The sequence below is a fragment of the Anopheles funestus genome, chromosome 2RL, assembly GCF_943734845.2.
Source record: "Anopheles funestus chromosome 2RL, idAnoFuneDA-416_04, whole genome shotgun sequence".
NCBI lineage: Eukaryota > Metazoa > Arthropoda > Insecta > Diptera > Culicidae > Anopheles > Anopheles funestus.
The window spans coordinates 7676155-7696631 of NC_064598.1; the positions used below are offsets into that span (position 1 = coordinate 7676155).

The following is a 20477-nucleotide window of genomic DNA, read 5'->3' on the forward strand; positions in this document are numbered from 1 at the left end:
GACACATTCCTCCCGGTCAGGGAACCGTTCAACCAACCAACGGTGTATGCTTCTTGCTGCAACAATTTAACGCAAAACCATTGTTTGGTGAAGCTTAAAAATGTGAAGAAATCTCGACATTTTAGAAGTGAATCTTATTGACAACTTTCATCTAATGCATCTCAAAGTGCGGGGCCAATATTCTTCAGACTTTTGACTCATTAACATTTGCGAATCATTACATAAAACTCCAATTAAATAAATGAAGGATCCGGATTGACTTAAAGAATATTATCCCCTATGCCAGAATAGTCAAGACGATATTAAAATTTTGTTTAAAGATATTAATAAAAACAGTGTGAAATGTGCGAATTTCATACATAACATTATATTTAACGATTCAAACTAACAATCAAAATCCAACATCATGCATAAAATAAGCATGCAGCGTACACAATAAACTAACTCTACTTTATGGATCGCATCAAATTCATCTAAATCACCATTAAAATAGCCTCGATTTCTAAGACATTGTTAAAAAATGAATTCTCTAACAAGCCTGATACAAACATTTTACCCAGTTATCGTGCTTCATTTTAAGATCTGATTTAGATTATTACCAATACCGTTACCGGTATCTCCTGAGAACAATCGTACCCTTACGGAAGAATGAATTATTTTCGCACTAATTTTTGGTTTCTTCCACACTACCAACCCAACCTGCCAACAGCAACGCCACGGCCGGAAGGAAAGGGGAAGAAATATAGTTCATCCCACGCAACCAAGGCAACGGGCACGCGCCCATTTACGGGCGAAAAATGCACGGAAACGAATTGTGCACAAATTTACGCACGTTAATCTCGTTAAATCGGTGCAAAGCACCGCAGCAGGTGACCCAGTGGCTTTGAAAGCAGCGACAAAGACCTCCAATCAAAAATGCTAATAGCTTATCGGGGTGAGCTGCACGAGAGCTGGTCCGAACCCATTCGCGAAATGGTTCGCTCAAGGGAAAACGGATTGAAGATGCGTTTTTTTTTCTCGTGGTCGGTTGAAAATGGGACTATGGTGAGGCGAATTTCTCCCAAAACTTTAGGTTGGAGTGTTTTTGTGTCGGTGAAATACGCGTTGGTCGGAGATGGTTCAAACATTTGGTTCCATTTTGTGATTTTTTACGCACCACATTCGTTACGGTTTGTTGGAAGAATTTGATGTAAGGTTGCACATTTCATGGTTTTGTGATGAGATGGGAGTGTTTGAATGCCGTCCGAATAAATCCATACATACCCGAACATGATTCCATCATGCGCACACGCCATTACCCTTTTACGGACTAGACACTAGGAACACTTACCCAGTCTGACATACACCAAGACGAAATAGAGACTCGATCGCCGATCAGAGCCAAACATTCGCCGGTGTCTGTACCAACAGCCTCGTGGCACGATGTACCCGATGCCTACAGCTACGTCCACAAGAAAGACACCAGCCTCCACAAGCATCGAACGCCGGTCTGTGGCATGTCGCAACAGTTGCGTTCATTGATACCAACAGCATAGCTTTGCTGCAAAAACGAATGTGCCAAAGTTGATCGATTAGACTGAAAGGTAACGCACCGTGCAGAGAAGGGGAATTACCTTCACTTCAAAACTCAATCCAAACGGTTGTGGTGCACTCACCCCAACGGACCCTTAACAACTTGGCAGACTAAAGGCTAAAGGAGCAAAAGCTTTTTTCTTGCTGTTCTCCTCTTGATCCATTCATAGTGAATGGTATTTTCCAGACGAAGCAAGCTTTGCTACCAAACACTTGTGCGTCATGAACAAGGAATCATACGTTCTAGCCCTCGAGTCCTCTCAACTCGAGGCAGAGAACACCAACCAGGATTGAACGACTTGCGCCAGTCATCCACTCAAAGCTGGACGACCACGTCGCTGGACATTCGTTGTAGGCAAATCAGTATTCCACACTCGGCTCAATGTTCACCACTCGTACACGCAAACAGCCCACCGCGTTCATTGGTCGTCAATTCCATCAACGTTTCAGAATTGCGTACCGTATCCTTGAAATACGAACGATTTAAATAAATTAAATAATGACAACTCTTAGTGAGCAGCGTATCGGACGTTTTTGAGCTGCTTACCTGAGACCTTTAATTAACCGACGAGTATCCTTTCCTTAATATGAGTTTAGCTGCTCCAGTGTCAAATTTATGCTTCCTTTTTTTCAAATCTTCATTATTACGAAGATTAATGACTTCCCCAGCGGTGCAGACTTGACTCTCTCGTATCATTTAAAGGCTCTCCTCTCGATTAGGCTACGATCAACTCAAAGCTAACGCTCCAGACAAATATCTATTATTAATTAAATATCACTATGATCATCGTTAAAAGTCCCTGCACGAGATCTACGAGCAAACCAATACGCTTCTAATGAGATGATTATAATTTCAATCAGTGTACGCCTGACACGCCACGTCACAGTCAGCTAGTCTTCCACCAGTTTTGTTCCCGCACGACCGTCCCGAGTGTGACACTCGAGCCTTCGGGACAAATGCAATATGCCAGCGTACAATTGCACTTCAAACATTCAATCACGCCCCACAAGTTCAATGATGCAAAATGCAAAACCACAACGAGACGTTGGTTCATCAACGTGCAGGCATCGTCTCGCCGCCATCGTACGACCACCTCCATCAAACAGCCGCTGGGAAAAGTAAATCAACTCAGACGCTCATTACCCGACCCCCGATCCCTGCGACCACGGTTCCCGCGGGATAGCACGACTCACCCAGGCGTCCGTGGGTGATGGTTGCACGAGTTTTGCTCTAGCGCTTCCCAGAGACCTTCCCAGCGACGAACGCTCGGTGACCCTTGCTGAAGAAGGTGCTTTTCTGCATGCTAAATGTCTTCGAGACATGACTTCTGCCTTTGCCAACATTTAACTTAACGTTGAAGCTTCAGACAGCACTCTCTTTCTCTCTCCCTCTCGAGTGGTTCCTTTTGCCATGTGCGATGCACCATTTTCTTGCGTCTTCACTAAAAACAGGCACGTTCTGGTCGTTTTGTTGAACGAATTACGCGCGTTTCGCCAGTACGCAATGCCACAGTATTCCACACGCAATGCGGTCGTCGAAGGAGATGATAGTAAACTTTCCGTTTCGATAGGCTTCAGGGTTTGGTGGTGGTCCGGCACTCGAGCGACACTTCATAAATCATTCAACACCGGGTGGATAACATTCAAATGGCGATCAAGGTCGGGAAGGTGATAACATTAAATGCCTCGCGGACTGATCGCGCTGGCACTCACGCTTGGCGAACGGTTACAAATTATGCTTAGTAAAATAAATACTCTACTCCGCCTTGTAGCCGATGGCGTCATTTGATATGGATCGTACATTTGCTTTAATATCAATTGCAACATCCAGGTGTGGTAACGCGGTAACGGTGTAAAATTGTTTTGACATTCACATTTTTATGTCAAAAAACTAACGATCGTTCGTAGTTTTACGTCACTCAATGTGCAGGGTTTTGAAGTTACAGTGTTCAAAGTCCTGGCAGGCTGCAGGTACCGATGAAGGAACTCATCTTCTTGCGGATGAACATTCGCTGAGCTAAATTATAGCTCACAAACCTCCAACCGTTGCAAGAACACGCGCACCAATCGTTCGTGTACTCATCTCATCAAATGGACCAATTTCCTTCGCGGTGGCGGTGCTAAAGTACTTCACCGAATTGGACAATTACTTCCAACTTCCATCTCGGGGCCGGCTGGTAGGTAGCAATCTTTTTTTTTTTTTGTTGTAAGACAAGCTTTCATCTGCTAGATGATCGTTCCTATTCCATTCTTTACCCAAAACGCTTCGCAATAGCTTGCGAGTCAAATAAGCAAATCATCATCGGGTAGCTTCATCCAACACGCAGCAAATACGTAGCCAAAAGTTCAGGTACGATTCTCGATCCACAAATGATCGGACCAATCCTCAATCCTTCTCCCATCAATGCTTTACACAAGCGAACAGCTAGTGGGTCAGTTCATCAATCACAAAAACCCTACCCCCTTTCGGTCAGGTTATAACCTTCCGATCTTCCGACCCACTAACAAACGGCAAACACGACAATCGGCCACGGCAGGCACGGTTCAATGACGGTAACCTACAATTCTGCCACACAGGTTTTGGAAGTTCTACTTGTCAAGTGGTACAACCGTGTCAAAGGGTAAGGCCGGCCCGTACAGGCCACAGAAAGGCGCTGTGACGCGCATTCGGTTACACGGGCAACGCCATCAACCGTTCAGCATCGATTACCACCGATGATGTACTTTCAAGCTCTCACGCAAACTTCCGGTTCCATGGTTGAATGAGTTTATTTGCTTTACCTCATGATTCATGAAATACCAAACCAAAAACCCATTCCCATTCTACGGCGAACGTTCGACGACCGGGAACGTAACGTTCTGTCGGGTCGCGGACTGGACGGAGATTTATTGACATTCTAATCCGGAACGTAGCGCGTGCAAACAGAAACAATATTTCATCTCGAACGTCACACTGCCGAGACAACAAACCGGAGATATTCAACGGGATTGTGACTTGAGTTTGAGTTTGTCATACTTCCATCTATGTTTTGCTTGACTTTTTTTATGATCTCCCTCCAGGCGGGTGTCAACATATCCGCCACCTCCGTCAACTTCAGAATTTTTCCCAACTCCCAATGATGTAAATTTTTCAATTTATTCATGCGCATCCCAACAGCTTTGTGGGTAACATCAGCTTCATTCCGTTAAACCATTCAAACTTGTCTTGCCTGTTTCGCTGGTGCACATTGATCAGCGCATTTTCTGCTTCTGCAACACCTCAAACCTTTGTCCCATTCTATGCACCATCGCCACCGCCAGTGTTGTGCAGCGAAACGAGTTTTCCACCATGGTCACAAAACACGCAGCAAGCACAGCTGCTGGAATGCACCCACTTCTTGTTGAGGTTTGGACGGCTACCAACCTTGCCAGCCAGAACTCTGATGAGGAAATGAGGGTTTGGTCCGCGAATGTGCACACCCTGCTGATTACGAGGCGAGCTTTGAAGGAGTGACACAAAACCCAGCGCTTAATGTGGATCTCGAGATTTTGAATGTCAGTTCGTTCCTTATTGTCATATTGTTCGTACATCCGTTTGAAAATTCACAACATTTGTTGCATTGTAAAAGTGAAGTTCAACAAAGACGCTTACCTTTTGGTGTTTTTTTGTTTTCACGTCGGGTAATACGGAGGTTGTACATTTGCACGATACTAAACTTAATAGAGTCGCCAAACATTTGCACACTTCATCATGCAACGAAGCGCTACTTCATCATCATAATGCCATCTGTCTCTTAGCTAATTCTAGCAACGCTCATTTCTAACTCATAAACTCATTAAGTAAGTTGGTAACGAAAAACCCACGCCACCCGTCTGCTGAACTGTCTCGATCGCAAAACAATCAACAACTCCCCATATCAGGCAACATGAACCGCATGTCAACACAAGCTCCCCTGAAACAACAGCACAAAAAAACACAGAACCACTCCAAACGTGGTCAACGGTGGTGCTCGGCGAACAAAAACAACTACGCAAACTAATGCACCACCATACTTTTTTGCACGTCGGTCAGTTTGTTGATTTTGGACCATATTTTACATGCGATTGTCGATCGACAAACATCACCGTCATTGGAAGCGGAACCGGACACCATCTCCTCAAAAGGCCCAACTCAACGTTACACTTGTCGGAAGCATATGTCTCGGGACGGTTCCTTCCGACTGTTTATGCATCATTTCAAGGCTTAGGTTAAAAGCGTGTGCATTTCCAACATTGTAAAAGGCAAACGCAATGAATGAATGTTCGTCCGGGTTTAACCTCATCTTCAACAGAATGGCCCAGCGAACCATGAGGGGACCATCATCTTATGGACGGAAAGATTTTATTAAAGCTGACCTCAAGAATAGACTACAATACTGATTCTGCACAACAGCGCGGTTAGGCTCCGGAATCAAACTTTACTTGGCAATTAAATCAACAACTCTGTATCTGAACCTGCAGCAAGAGATGTTGTCTCACTGTGCGTCTAACAAACGACATCGGAGTGTACCTCTACGGGTAGAATTACCCTTCACGTCGTGCATCTCCAATTCTTGATCCGAGCATAAATAGCAGTACCGCTAACAACCATATTTTATCGCCAGAACAATACAATTCTCACACCTCTGGTCGTATGTGATGATGGCACTGTGTAAGTCTCCGAAGGTTTACTATCGTTAGTATACCGAGCTTATGCTCCCGGTGGCTCGTCCAAGCCTTCTTAATGAAATTTAAATCTGTTCTATTCTCCCATGTCAACATCCCGCCGGTACCACTTACTTGCGTATTCCAATGACCTAAAAGCTGTCCACTTTTCCGCCTTTTCCGTCCGGTTAGATCGTTTGCCGAAGGGCCCACAATTACTTTATTTCCCATTAAACAGTTTCATGGTGCGGGAATTTTTTTGTTTTCTGGTGTTTTTGCTAACTATGGTAACAATTGTTTGACCCATCGCGATGCACCCTAGGCCGTCGCGTGAGACCACAACATTCGAACATTCGTTGTTGCAAACACCTCATCCCGTGTGTTATCTCATCGTAGGAAGTGGATGGGTGTGTGTATGCTACAAGCTGGCCATCATTAAGCTGGACGAGTTATAATGCGAGCTGAAGTCAATGCCAACCAACCAGACAAGACGCGTTAGGGATTGCGTCTGCACACCTTTTATTGCCTTCTTTGAGGAATTGATTCTCCAGCAGATTGTGTTATCGTGTGCCGCACGGTGCATCACTAATACCGCATTGTATGTCGTCTTTTCAATCTCTTAGAAAAACACTTTAGAAAATATTATTTCAGTAGCATAAGTCATAAGGCCTGAGTCATGCAAATATTTACCAACGTCCACCCGATACCTTTGCGATAACAACCTGTCGCCTAAAAGGACAGACAATCGCCATGTACGATTTACCGTCGATGGGTACCCTCCGTACATGCCATCTCTTTTCCCTTTTTAACGACACCACCATAAAGGACGCTGCCTGCATAAAATGGCTACACAACCGAACGGACACCCTCAAGCAAACCGCGCACTGTGCGATAGGGATCGGAAGTCTGCCTAATGACGGTGGCGCAGGCACACACGTTCGCCGGACCGGGGTCGGTCGGTCGCAAATTATGGCACCGGTCCGTATTTCCATCCATTTCCGATCTAAAGCGATCCGGCTCCCGGCGACTCGCCGAATTCTGTCCCGATGCGTACGTCTTCTCGCTATTTTCATTTGCTATTCTTCGGTCCACCAGAACGGTGGTTTTTAGGGGTGCAACACACACAGCACAGCTCAGAACTCCATTCGCAGTCAGCCGGAAACATTCGCACGGTACGCAGATCTTGTTGGCCCACGAAGATGTTGTCATAACTTTGTCCGTGCGCATTCCGTCTTAAGTACGAGTGAGCACTGTAGCGCGTCTCTCATCTGCCACCCGAGCAATATAATTAAGTCGAAACTATCAAGTTCATCCAAGCCGCCAAGAGGCCTTTTTCGCTACGGCTGAGAGCACAATTTCGGTCGTCCGGATGCGTTAAGTAAGAACAGAAAGGAAGTGAACAGGTAGAATAGAGGCAACAAGTTAACCGCAGCGCTTATTCTGTTCTTAGGCAGTGGTCAAGCAGTTTTCTGTGGGGGAAACATTCACGTTGAAGACGGAAGCATTGGAACTGGTTCGTTTTATTGTGCCAAGCGAAGGTAACCAAACAGCCGAAACAGTGTCGGTGTCAAGTGAAAGTGAACGAGAACGGCATTTGAACGGGCCCAGCAACTGACTCAATATCCTCCGGCATTGAACGTTTATTCGCTCGCTGGCTTTGGTTAGTGTTTTAGTGTGGAAGTGATTTTATGGCTGGTGTTCTGAATCGTTTTCTGCATTCTTTGCTTAAAAGTTCCGCATAACAAAAAAAACGTTGCGACATTTCGAGTGACTTTACTGGACATTAGAAGGCAAATCGTATCGGAGTTCTTCGTTTTCGTATAGGTGTTAGTGTGATTAAGTGAATTTAAAGGCAAATCTTTAGACAAATGGAAAATACTTTTGGTAGATTTGCTTGATCAAACGAGCTAGCTCATTAGTTCGCATGGACTGTGGTATTCCGAACCGGAGATAACAGTGTCATTACATCACCTGTTGCAGCTCACTAGACTTCGAAGTGATCGTAACGAGCGCAACTGCATCTTAGTGTTTCACTTTCAATGGTGATCAGCTTTTTTTTTTGTATCTTACTCTCCACTTGTCCAACACTCTTCCCGAACCAGTTTTCGTGAACGGGAAATCCAGACCTATCACTACGCTTGTTTTCTTCCGGTACGTGTGTGCTTTCACCATCATCGCCAACTACAACTGTACAACTGCCAAAGTGGCAAACGACGGAGATCGAGCTGATCGATGTGTGACGTGACGCACCTGTCATACTGAAACCCGTTCAATGCACGTGTGAATGCTAAACTACTTGATCGCGACTCATTACGCACGATCTCTAACTAACCGGAAAGCAATAGTCAAGATTACCTCGTATTCAAGGTTTTGGAAAAATATTGATCAAAAACCTTCTTTTACCCATGATGAAACATTTCACGAGGGTCACCCGTTACAAAAATGACACACTCTACCCTCCAGAACGGCAAGAACCGTAACAGCTGCTTCTCGACACTAACGAATTCAGCTTTCTGGCCCACACCGGTCGGGTCCGCCATTTATTTCCTGATCTATTTTACTACTGACCGCATTCCGTAGGTCGGTTCGATTTGGCCACACCGGTGTGGCTTTAAAACTGTGTGTGTGCACCACTCCCTTTCTTGGCTGCTTGAACTACGGTGCACTAGCATCGGAGACCATAAACGAGTTTTTGAAACGTGTACCACCCTTAGGGGTACCCTTACGAACCGCTCCACAAAGCCTGCCTTTGTGAGGTCGCACGGGTGTTTTTTTTTATTTTCGCGCAATGTCTACATTCCATGGTGTGGTGCTGGCGAAACAAACCAAGACAAAAAAAAACAGATTATTGTCTAGAAATTGATTGAACAATGATAAGTTGTATCGTACCTGCAACAAATCTGGTGTTTGTATTCCCCAAGAAAAAAACTGAGAAACAAAACGTTCGAAATTGGAACGCTGCAGGTCCTTAACAACAATGTTGGGGTGAGGATCCCAAAAAAAAAACACATCCTTTTCCGATTCGAAGTTTGCACACGATATCGTGAGACTTAGACCCCATTCTCAATTCCCGCTCATTTTGTTTGGTAGCGAGTTTATAAAAATGGTTTCATTCTCGCTTCATCCTTTCGCACTGGCGCATATACCGGCAACAAAGGGTGTATTGGACTGAATACCCTCCCTACCATCCCGGCCCCCTTTGAGAGGCCTCCAACCCTTTGCCCCTTCACCAAAAAAAGCCTCAAGGGTGTACGGTGCTGCAGAAAGCAAGAAAGACAAAGAACCTGTTTTGCAGAAAGAGAGATGTTCAAGACTTTCCCTCTCTGCCGTCTGGATTGCGCTTCGGGAATGAGAATCTTCATGTTGTTCATGGCTGTGTTCTTCCTGCCCTGTACACCTCGCTGCACACACAGAGACACAGTGAGCAGTACGCACTTCTTCGCATAGCACCAGCTACAGATAGCTGTGGTGAAGCGACCCTCAATAACACCGCAAACGAAACGTGCCGTTTTGGTAGGATCGCTGAACCATCCATCCATTGGGCAGAATGGAAACAGACGCTATAGCACATACAGCTGAGGGGTTCCCATACACAGTAAACCAACTGCAGAAATATTTCGTCAAAAGCGAAAACCTGTTTTCTGTTCCACACACTCCTTCGCGCGGTTGATTACCAAAAGGACCCCAAAGCGAATGATCCCCGTCCTTCTGCAGATCGCTGGCAATTGCTAGCAGGCCCCGTAGTGATGAGTTGAGGTCTTTCTTTTTCGTGTTTCGATTCCTTCTGTCCCTGTTCGAGGACGCCCCCGTACACTCGGACACCCCTGTTTTCTACGCTTGTTTTGTCAGAAACGTTACCAACACTTGCTTTCTTCGGTACGAACCTTCATCATGCGCGAACCTTACCCTGCGGGCCGAGAAGGTGTGCAAACACCAGCGAATGAACATTCCCGCGGGACCGTGGTTTCGTTTTCCAGGTTGCCTACCAACAGCACCAACAATCACAACGTCGGCGTCGACACACAACACACAGTCACTAGACTTATTGCACCGCGCCCGTCCCTTGCGCCCCTGGGAGCGACCTAACGTGAAGAGAACTCGACCAGCGGAATACACAAACTCAGACATGGGCAGACAAATGGAAGAAAAAACCAGATCATAACGACCCGAAACGTGGACCCGATTCCGAGTGCGCGCGAACAAGAGTCATTCGCCTTGCTGGCAGTGCAGTCGTCGCCAACCGTGCCAAAACGGGCGCAAATTTTGCAAAACGGCAAATCCCCACAACTGGGTGCGACTCAACAACGCACGAGTCTTACACCGTGATTGTCCGTCCTCGAGCGGACCCACGAACTGTGTGGTTCTTTCCATTCAGTTGAGGGTAGTAGTAAAAGCACGTAGAGTTACCAGACCAAGTTGCAAACAAACACGGCCAACCTTTCGTTTACCGATTGAGGTCTCCGTGACGTCACGTCGGTGTATGTGATCCAGGTTTGGGATGTCGAGTATGTAAGCCTACAGTGAAGAAAACTCCACAATTTGGAATATCCGTTCTCGAAAAAAAGGCCAAAAAGGGAGAACTTTTCTAGCCGAGGAACTCTTTACCTTGTCCGCTTGTTTCCTTTCCAAATTGCAAGCGATTATGAATTTGTGTACTCTGTGTCTAATAGTGCTCTTTTTCTTCTACTTTTCTCCTCAGAATCGTCGTGCGGCCGTAAGTGTTTAAAGACGTGAAGTGACAGAAAGCATTCCAAAAAGAGAGTAGGCGACAAAAAAGCTTCCCAACATTCGGAACTTAGTGGTGGAAACTGTGAAGGGCGGTTAGACGTCACATCAAAATGGACGAGTCCGGTTCGTCCAGCAATGATCATGGGCACCACCCGATCGGCAACGGAGGTGATGCTAGTGCCTATGCCTACAAGAACGAAATATCCCTCTCGATTGGCGACGATGATCAGAACTCGCGTACGAACAGTACTGCCGTTCCAACGCCCTCGCCGCGCCACATCGAAGTACCGATCGGGACCAGTCCGGAAGGGGAAACGAACGAGTACGCTGCACTAAACCGTAGCAGCGGTTCCGGCGGATCACCTCGAGGCGGTAAATCGAACGGATTGGACAATCCGGGCTTTGAACCGGAGCACGACAAACGGCCACTCAGCTCGTTCGGCCATACGGCGGGCAAGGACGAAAAGTCACTCGGCGTGGTATCGATCAATGGAAAGACGGTGGGTGAAAAGCCACTCGCCGAGGCAGTCAATCTGGAGCTGCTGAACATGTCCTCGAAGCCTGCAAACGGGCATCATCAGAATGGGACGAACGGTGCCAGTGCGCTACCGGTCAAGAAGGATACCGAGGTGGATCTGGGCGATCCGTACGATGAGTACTTTGTGCCGGTGAACGAACACCGGAAGTTTATGAGGTAAGGCAACGGGTTTCGCGGGGGTTTTGGTGGTGCGAAAGCATACTAAACTTGTTCACGTGTTAGAACGCATTCAGAGTGCCTTGTCCACCGTCAACAGCCAAGTGTTATCCTTCCTTTTCCAACAAAATTAATCCTCTAATAGCTCCTGTTTTTGTTTTGGTTTGTTTCCCCAAAAGAAGTGCTTTCAAACCTGGTTCATACTGCGGCTAATTAAAATTGATAACAAGCCTCACTATTTCTTACCTTTGTTTCACATTTTCTTATCATCCTTAATGCCCCCGTTCCGCCATCTGTTTCCCAATTTTTCCTTACCAACACACCCCCCTCCCTCCTGTGTGTTTTTGTGAGTTTGTGTGTGTGCGTGTTTTTTCACCATCCCTCTATTGTCTTTTGCTCTCTCTCTCTCCCTGTATCTCTTTCTTTATCTCTCTATTGTTGCTGTTACTTTGGCCATTTTGCTCGTATGTACACTTCCCACTCCTTACGCTTCTTCGCTATGGTATGGTAGTGTCTCCTTCCAAAAGTCACGCCACGGTCCGGTTGGTCATCCCGTGTACGGACGTCATGGCCGCGGTGTCGACTACACCGGGCACTCGGTAAATGAGCCCGCCCCCGGAACGATGGACTATAAACAGTGGACCAAAATCACGAGGTACCCCACACACTCTCTCTCTCAGCCAACTTCTGAATAATCCGTCACCCCGACCCAACCCATCACCATTTAGAGCTAGGCGTCGTTTAGTGTCTCTCTGTGCCCACCCCTCGACCATTTCGCTACTGCTACCTGGTGGTGTTGCGGGCTTGTTCTGTGTCCGGAAACTGTGACTGGCAGTTTTGTGTTTCCAAACGGGCCTTCCATTCCGTTGCTTTGGTTCCGTGTTGTTTTATTCTGTTCCGGTACTGGCTTCTTCACCCACACACACACGCACACGCACTGTACTAAAGAGATAAAGCAAAGGAAGATTACTTAAGTGTATATATTCAGACATGGCACACGCAAAAACAAGAAAAGCTGAAACGGTTTGTTTGCCCAAAATCCATTCGCATGGATTGATTGGATCCACATAGGGAGATGCATTCGATTTCGACCATAGGGACAAACACCAAGACACAAACTTCAGACCACAATCCCCGTAAAAAGAACATACGCTTCAACGAGACTGTAACTAAACTAAAACTCATTTGAACGTAAGATCCAAACTAAAATAACACCGGTGGCCAGGAACTTGTCAGGAACTCCAATCACCTTCCTAACGTTACGCTGTAAATTGACTCATGACGGAATCATATTCTCGGTTACGGTTGCTGGAAGATCGCTATGATATTAAACCGAATGTGCTTACGGGATATGTTAAACTATGACACAGGATTGATGGTTGATCATTATACCCCCCATCCCACATGGTCGCTTTCCGGGTCACAACATTTGTAAATATTGTTTATATGTACAGAGACGAAAGATTTCACCCAAAGTTGGCTCATTCTAACCATTCTGTCCTAAACCTTCCCTAGGGGTGAAAAACTGTACGTCACAAAGGATAAGCGAGAGAAGAAACGGAAGAACTGGCCGTTTTGGTTGCTTGGTCTGGCGGTACTGCTGGGTGTGATCGTGGTAGCCATTCTTGCCGGATCCGGTGTCATCTTCAACGACAGTCCTACCCCAGTTGAGTCACGTCAGTTCGGTGACAAGGTGGCAACGGCCGGTGTATTCGGAGGAGGAAAGTCACGCCCGGGAAATGCAAGCAGCAGTAGCACATCGTCGACGACGAGTACTAGCAGCGAATATCCAACAACACCATCGCCACCAAGCTCTACCCTACCGCCGGTACCACCGGCGACCGAGGAGATCACCGTGTACGTACCGAACACACTCGAGGGACAGATCACACTGGCGAACGTCGAGTTCTTGGACGACTATCGCAATCCGAACAGTTCCGCCTACAAAACGCTAGCGATGGAGCTGGAGGAAGAACTGAAGGACACCCTCAGCACACCGGACGCACGTGGACCCATTTATGTCAAAATTCTTAACATGAAGTAAGGTTTCAAACCCAAACTTGGTTGAATTCGTACTAGCTAATCTTTTTCCCCCCCCTTGTAGACCTGGTTCCGTGGTGGTGGATTATCGTGTCAGCTGGGAACCGAACACGATGGAACTGTCCGAGGACACGATGAAGCACCGGTTGAACAGCTTTTTGCAGCAGAACGGAAACTATCTGTCCACCTACATCGTGCCGACGAATACGATCCGTGTTGCCCGACTGCCGGATGTTTGTGTCATGCGAAGCTCTGGAAAGAAGTAAGTAGAGTGGAGGTTTTTGTCAAGGACATCTTCGGCAATGAATATCACGGTACATATTTTCTCTTTTGAACCTTTTGCAGTTGCGAATATGGCTGTACGTTTGATCCGAAAGTTGGCGATTTCATGTGTACCTGTCCGAAGGGAATGTTGTTGAATGATGAAGATGGACGCACGTGCTATACTCCAGTACCGGCGTTCAATGGTGGTGAGGAGGAACCAAAGAGCGAACCCGAGCCTGCAAGTGAGCCTGCAAGTGAACCAGAACCTGAAAGTGAACCTGAGCCTGCAAGTGAACCAGAACCTGAAAGTGAACCTGCTAGTGAACCAGAACCTGAGCCTGCTAGTGAACCAGAACCTGAGCCTGCGAGTGAACCGGAGCCAACTAGTGAACCGGAACCGGCTAGTGAGCCTTCTGGTAAACCTGTACCGGTTAGTGAGCCGGAGCCTGCGAGTGAGCCGGAGCCTGCAAGTGAACCGGAACCTTCAAGTGAACCAGAGCCTGCAAGTGAGCCGGAGCCTGCAAGTGAACCGGAACCTTCGAGTGAACCAGAGCCGGCAAGTGAGCCAGAGCCGACGAGTGAACCAGAACCGTCTAGTGAACCGGAAGCTGTTAGCAAACCGGAACCTGAACCGGAACCGAAAAGTGAACCGGAACCAACGAGTGAACCTGAACCTTCATCAGAACCAGAAACAAGTAGCTCGAATACGTATACAAAAGCACCCTCTAGTGATCATTCCGCCAAACTGATCATTTCTACTGAGGCATCTACCACGGAAACCGAACCGAAAAGTGAACCGGAACCTACGTCAGAGCCCGAACCTTCAAGTGAGCCGGAACCATCGAGTGAACCAGAACCAACGAGCGAACCGGAACCGTCGAGTGAACCCGAACCGACTAGTGAGCCCGAACCAGCGGTAGAACCGGAACCAAGCAGTGAACCCGAACCATCAAGTGAACCTGAACCTACGAGCGAACCTGAACCTGCAAGTGAACCAGAACCTACATCAAGCAGCGATGCCGTAGAGAAATCGACAGCATCCGACAAGCTATTAAGGCAAACGATTCAATCCACTACGGAGCGTGACACAGCCTTCACGGTCACCACGACGATCAGTTACCAATCTTCATCACCATCGTCATCCTCAACGACGGATGATTCTCAGCTGCCCGACTTTATGTTCGTGGATAAGGATTCGATGGTGAAGCACTCGAGCACGATCGAAAGCACCACACCGAACGTAGTGGTAGTGTCGGTAACGGAACAATCCGGAACAGAGGATCCTCCCGCACCGGTCACGGAAACGATTGTAGACGACACTCCCATGCCATCCACGTCGAGCTTTTTCGTAACGCCAAAAGTAACGACCGCATCCACACCGAAAGCTTCTACGACGGTGAATGGATTCGAGGGACGTTCGTTGTCATCAAATGATACGGCTGAAAACACGGTGTACGCCACCTCCAGTCCAATTTCGCTCGAACAATGGCGATCGTCAACTAGCTTTGCCACTTCGACAGAAGCTTTCGGGCGTGATTCGGAACGACAGGACGAAACGAACCCATTCTTGCCAGGAATTGAAACGGCGAGCAATCGCAACGCTGCTGCATCGTACGCCGTAACGGAAACCGTGGTTGAAGCCGAAACAAGCGCACCCATTCTGGCCGCGCACAATGAGTCGCCATTCTTGCCGGAGACGGAGAACAACGCAAGTCTGGTGAAGATATTGCACGAAGGTCTCGATCGGCACGAGGGCTATGAAATCGAAAATCAACCACAGTTTTTGGATGTGGTTCCATTGTCGAAGGAGAGCGATAGGAACGAATATAAGAAGCAGTTGAACTCGCACGTAACAGAGACGATCTACATCACGACGACCATTCGCAGCCCGGTGCCAGTTACAACGGAATCTCTGGAGGAACTGCTGTCGGTTGCAAGCTCCAGGAACATTGTCGAACAGACTACGAATAGTGGAGAAGAGATGGTCACCAGTACGGAGCGCGATGCGGAAGAACCAACCACCATGATGGAACATACCAAGGAAGCTATGAAGGAATCAAATTCTACTACTGGTCTTTCCAGTGAGAACTCTACAGTGTCCCGAGCTGCATCGGACGCGGAATCTTCTTCGACTACGGAACAGATGGTTAGAAGTGTGACCGAAGCAGTACTGAATGACAGTACAGAAATGGTCCAAACGACGACAAACAGTGAAGAGGAACCACTTGCCACGACTACTCTCGAAGTGGAGCGAGCTACATTGATGGAGAACATCGATTCAACTACAAAAGCTCAGAATAAAACGGACGAAACCACTGCTGGAAGCAGTTCATCAACGACAACGACCACGTCGACGTCAACGACACCGAGCACTACAAGCACTACTACTACAATGTCAACACTTCCATTAGTAGTGACAGAGGCATTGGAACGCATTACGGCCATCGAGAAAGATCTGATCAGTCTGAAGGAGAATGATCTTGCGGACGATAACAATATATTCGGTAATGATCTAAGCGTTATACCGCTCAATTGGAAGAAAGATTCAACGACTACAGCAGGTCCGGATTCCGGATCGATTCCTGTCTCTTCCGCCGAACCCAACAACCCAGCTACCCTCATCCCAACCACGACGACCGGTCATTTTTTAGACGAAACGACGTTTCACTTGATTAGATCAGAGCGATCAAATGAAACGTCGTTAATCGGAAGTCGCTTTTCTGAGGAAGAACAGACTAGTACTTTCCCGGCATCGCCGGTCACCCCGACCACCGAGAACAAACAAATCGAAACATTACTCGAGCGAGCGGCTTCTGCTGCCAGCTCCATGTTCACCAAGTGCGCCGTAGGACAGTTCGAGTGTATCAACGGCACCTCGATCAAGGATGGAAGTTCGTGCATTCAGAAGTCCGAGCGATGCGATTCGGTGTCCCACTGTTCGGACAATTCCGATGAGCAGGATTGCGAGCGGCTCGGCTGTCCGGGACACTTCCAGTGTCAGGATGGGGTGTGTCTTGCACGGCAGCACGTATGCGATGGTATCGCGCACTGTCACGATAGTTCCGATGAGCAGGACTGTGGCGAGTGGTTGTGCAACTTTGACGAGCTGTCGTGTAATCCGGCCACCGGTAATGGGCCGTGCCTGCCGGCACTGTGGAAGTGTGACGGGCTGGAACAGTGTGCCAACGGGTTCGATGAAAGCAACTGCCCGGATACGTGCACGAACGATGAGTACTTCTGTGCCGGTCAACGTAAGTGCATCCCGGAGGCGTGGCGCTGCGACGGGTCCGTCGATTGCAGCGATGGCGAAGATGAACGGTTGTGCGATTGTCCGCTGGATAGCTTCAAGTGCAACACCGGTGGCTGTGTGCGAGGTGCGTACGTTTGCGACGGACATCCACAATGTCCGGATCAGTCAGACGAATGGCACTGTTACCAGCTGGACCGGGACGATGGCACGTTGCGCGTCAAGCGTAACTCATCGGACGCACTAGCCGTTTGTGGCGATGGGTGGAATGGTATGCTGGCGGATCAGGTGTGTGCTGAGTTGGGTTTCGCAGGAGCTAGCAAGATTCTGTTCGGCAAGGTAGCCACCGGCAATGGTTCACTGGTGAACAGTATGTACCGGGTGACGGAGAAGAACCGGCTGGAGTTTGAACCAATCCACTCAATGGAGTGCAATCAGGGTTTGAAGCTGTACTGCGAAGAATATCGTAAGTTGTGACAGCAGGACGTCCCAGAGTAAGGATATTCTCGAAAACTAATCCGTTTTTTCGGTCTTGTTGATACAGGTTGCGGTCGTGAGAGTATTCAACAGACGTTGGAGCAACGTATCGCAGGTGGTGAAACCTCGGACCCAAACCAATGGCCCAGTTTAGCGTTAGCCTTCACTAACAATGCTGCCATTAAGTGTACAGCCAACATAGGTAAGTGAAGTTCTCCTCCTCATCGGAACGGCAAACTTACATTCGTTCTGATGTCGCACCAAAACAGTTTCTCCTCGTTGGGCACTGGCCAGCTACACCTGCATCATGGGCAAGACAGAATTCGTTAACAATCGTAACGTGGGTGACATGAGCTGGAAGCTGTTTGCAGGTAGTCCTCAGTTTAACGCCTCACTAGAAGATGTTACACTCCACACCGCGAACGCTTCTTACCAGATCGTGGATGTGAAGCGTGTTGTGCCGTATCCGCAGGTAAGCAGATCAAACATTACCATTTTAAGTTCCGCTTCTAATAATCATCCGTCTCCGTCCAATCATAGTCGAAGTACAAACAATTCATGTACACCGGTGATGTAGCACTATTGGAACTGTCCACACCGCTTAAGCTGAACGAAATGGTGGGTAGCGTTTGTCTGACAGACGGCGCCAACATTGACTGGGAGCAACTCTGCCTAACGGCTGGCTGGGGTTCAGATCTCGAGAATACGGCGACGACGGAACAGTACCTAAAATATTTGCCCGTACCGACGGTGTCCACGGAGCGCTGCAACTCCTCGATGCACTACAATGGTGCCCTGCCCGAAAACGCCATCTGTGCTGGGTATCTAAACAGCAACAAAACAACATGCTACGTAAGTGTTGACTTACATGTCCCGTACACTAAAATTGGTTCACCTACTTACATTTCTTTACACTTCCTCGCGTTAACAGAATGATGAGGGTGCGCCACTGATGTGCTATCTGGACGGTTCTGGTCAGTGGCAGCTGGAAGGCATTCTCAGCTACCATGGGAACTGTGGCAAACGACCACATCCGGCCATCTACAATTCGATTACCTCAAACATTTCCACCTGGATTCGGAACACCGTTGGGAATGATCTTATGTTCGAAAGGGTTACCTCTTCGGGGACGGTTGGTGCAGGACTAGGGTCAACCACTACCGGTGCCAGCACAGTTGCCAGCACAGTCTCCTCGACAGACTTCTCAACTACCACAGCGACAGCAATATCTGGATTAAGCGAAGAGCGAACTATCGCAAGCAACTCCACTGCGTCGGCATCCGCTTCCAACGATCGGTAATCGGTACCGGTTCACTACTACCATATCTCTTCTCATCAATAGTAGTAGTAACAGTAGTCGTAATAGTAATTAGCGGACTCTTCTGAGCACGTGTTGTACATAATATCTACCAGTTAAATAGAACCGGGGAGGGAAACTTATAATTGTGAGGGGAAAACTGGGGAGAGTCGCCAGGCACGTATGAACGTTGAAGCGAACAAATGTCTTGGGAGGGAACTGATAGGATAGCGGGGAGATCGCAAGAAAAATGCTTAAAACATGCATGCAGAAGAAACAGTTAAGCCTAGTCACAAAAGTCGAATATTTTGTGCCAATACAATTTGAACACTGCATGACCTAATGCATATCAGGAAAAATAAAAGCAAACATAAATTTGTACAGTGATGTTCCATTCTTTACAAAACTGCGCTTTCACAACACAACGTTCTAGCATACAGCGTTACTGATAGAGGACAAGAACGAGAAGATAGAAAAGGTTATTCTTTTGCACAATGAAAATGCAATAGGAGTAAGATAAGAGAAAATATTCAAACAATCCGTCTCTTCGTAAACAACACAGACACTGCGAGGACGTTTTCCGATACACGTTAAACATATTAATTAAAATTTGCGTACGATCACCTTTATGTTGGTGAGACGGAAAACTACTATTACATGTAAAAACGAAGTACGATTATGGTTTTAATATTATTATTTTGATCGCGCACTTGTAAAGAGAGGCACAGCGCCATACATCAGCTGGTGGTTGTTGTTTATGTTACTTTTTAAAAAGCAATATTCGCAATTCGTGTTCTTTTTCGTCTATTTTTAATTCGTTTGTATAGCCTACCAAACGGAAAGCACTGTAGTGACGGGCAGGATGTAAAACGGAAGTTGATTTGAAGGCTACTCTTGCTGATGAAGAATTGTGCAGTTTGTATGTAAAAGCAATAAACAATTTATATCTAGATACAAAACAAATTCGTGTGTATTTAAATTATTATATGTGTGAAAAGAAATGCATTTCTTTGCTCAATTGTGGGAAAAAGTGGCCGCAATAAGCGAACAAGCGGGCTAGTCTGAAGGGCATGAAACGGGATACTTTTAGGATATTTATTATCTTACTCAGAGACGGATCATTCACTACGCAAACTACGCGGGGGTCCGAGGCTAAAGGGGCCACGAAATTTTTGGCGCTTCCTCCGATCGGTCATAGTGGATCTATGCACTATAGATCCTTTAGTTTTAGTGCCAGAAGTTATTCGAGGAACCAAGTTCCTTACCCTGTTCGAGAAAATGTAAAATTTTCCTCATTTTTGAGCAATGTAGCAAAATTTTTAAATGTGATATATTTTAATGGGAATTTGTTGCAATAAGTTTATTTTCACTCAAATAATGCTTTAAATTAAAAAAAGGATAAAAAATCAGAAAAAAATTTTTTTTTCAAATTTTGAACTCGAAAATTTCATAAGGCTTACCCCTTACGATTTTTTTCGAAATTTTGCAAAAAAAAT

The 20477-nt window shown here is 46.9% G+C and overlaps 1 protein-coding gene across 6 annotated transcripts in view; it reads left to right on the forward strand.

Annotated features, from left to right (window-relative positions):
• Window positions 1–19944, forward strand: part of LOC125765383 (serine-rich adhesin for platelets-like) — a 36560-nt gene extending 16616 nt beyond the window's left edge. For 4 of the 6 annotated variants that reach the window (XM_049430417.1, XM_049430420.1, XM_049430419.1 and 1 more), the window contains 9 exons: window positions 10934–11656; window positions 12168–12311; window positions 13172–13696; window positions 13761–13958; window positions 14042–17673; window positions 17752–17886; window positions 17954–18156; window positions 18225–18536; window positions 18616–19944. In XM_049430417.1, the coding sequence (XP_049286374.1) occupies window positions 11073–11656; window positions 12168–12311; window positions 13172–13696; window positions 13761–13958; window positions 14042–17673; window positions 17752–17886; window positions 17954–18156; window positions 18225–18536; window positions 18616–18984 (6102 nt within the window). In that variant the 5' untranslated portion in view covers window positions 10934–11072 and the 3' untranslated portion in view covers window positions 18985–19944. The remainder of the gene's footprint in view (window positions 1–10933; window positions 11657–12167; window positions 12312–13171; window positions 13697–13760; window positions 13959–14041; window positions 17674–17751; window positions 17887–17953; window positions 18157–18224; window positions 18537–18615) is intronic. The other 2 variants (XM_049430421.1, XM_049430422.1) reach the window with 2 other exon arrangements.
• The last annotated feature ends 533 nt before the right edge of the window (window positions 19945–20477 follow it).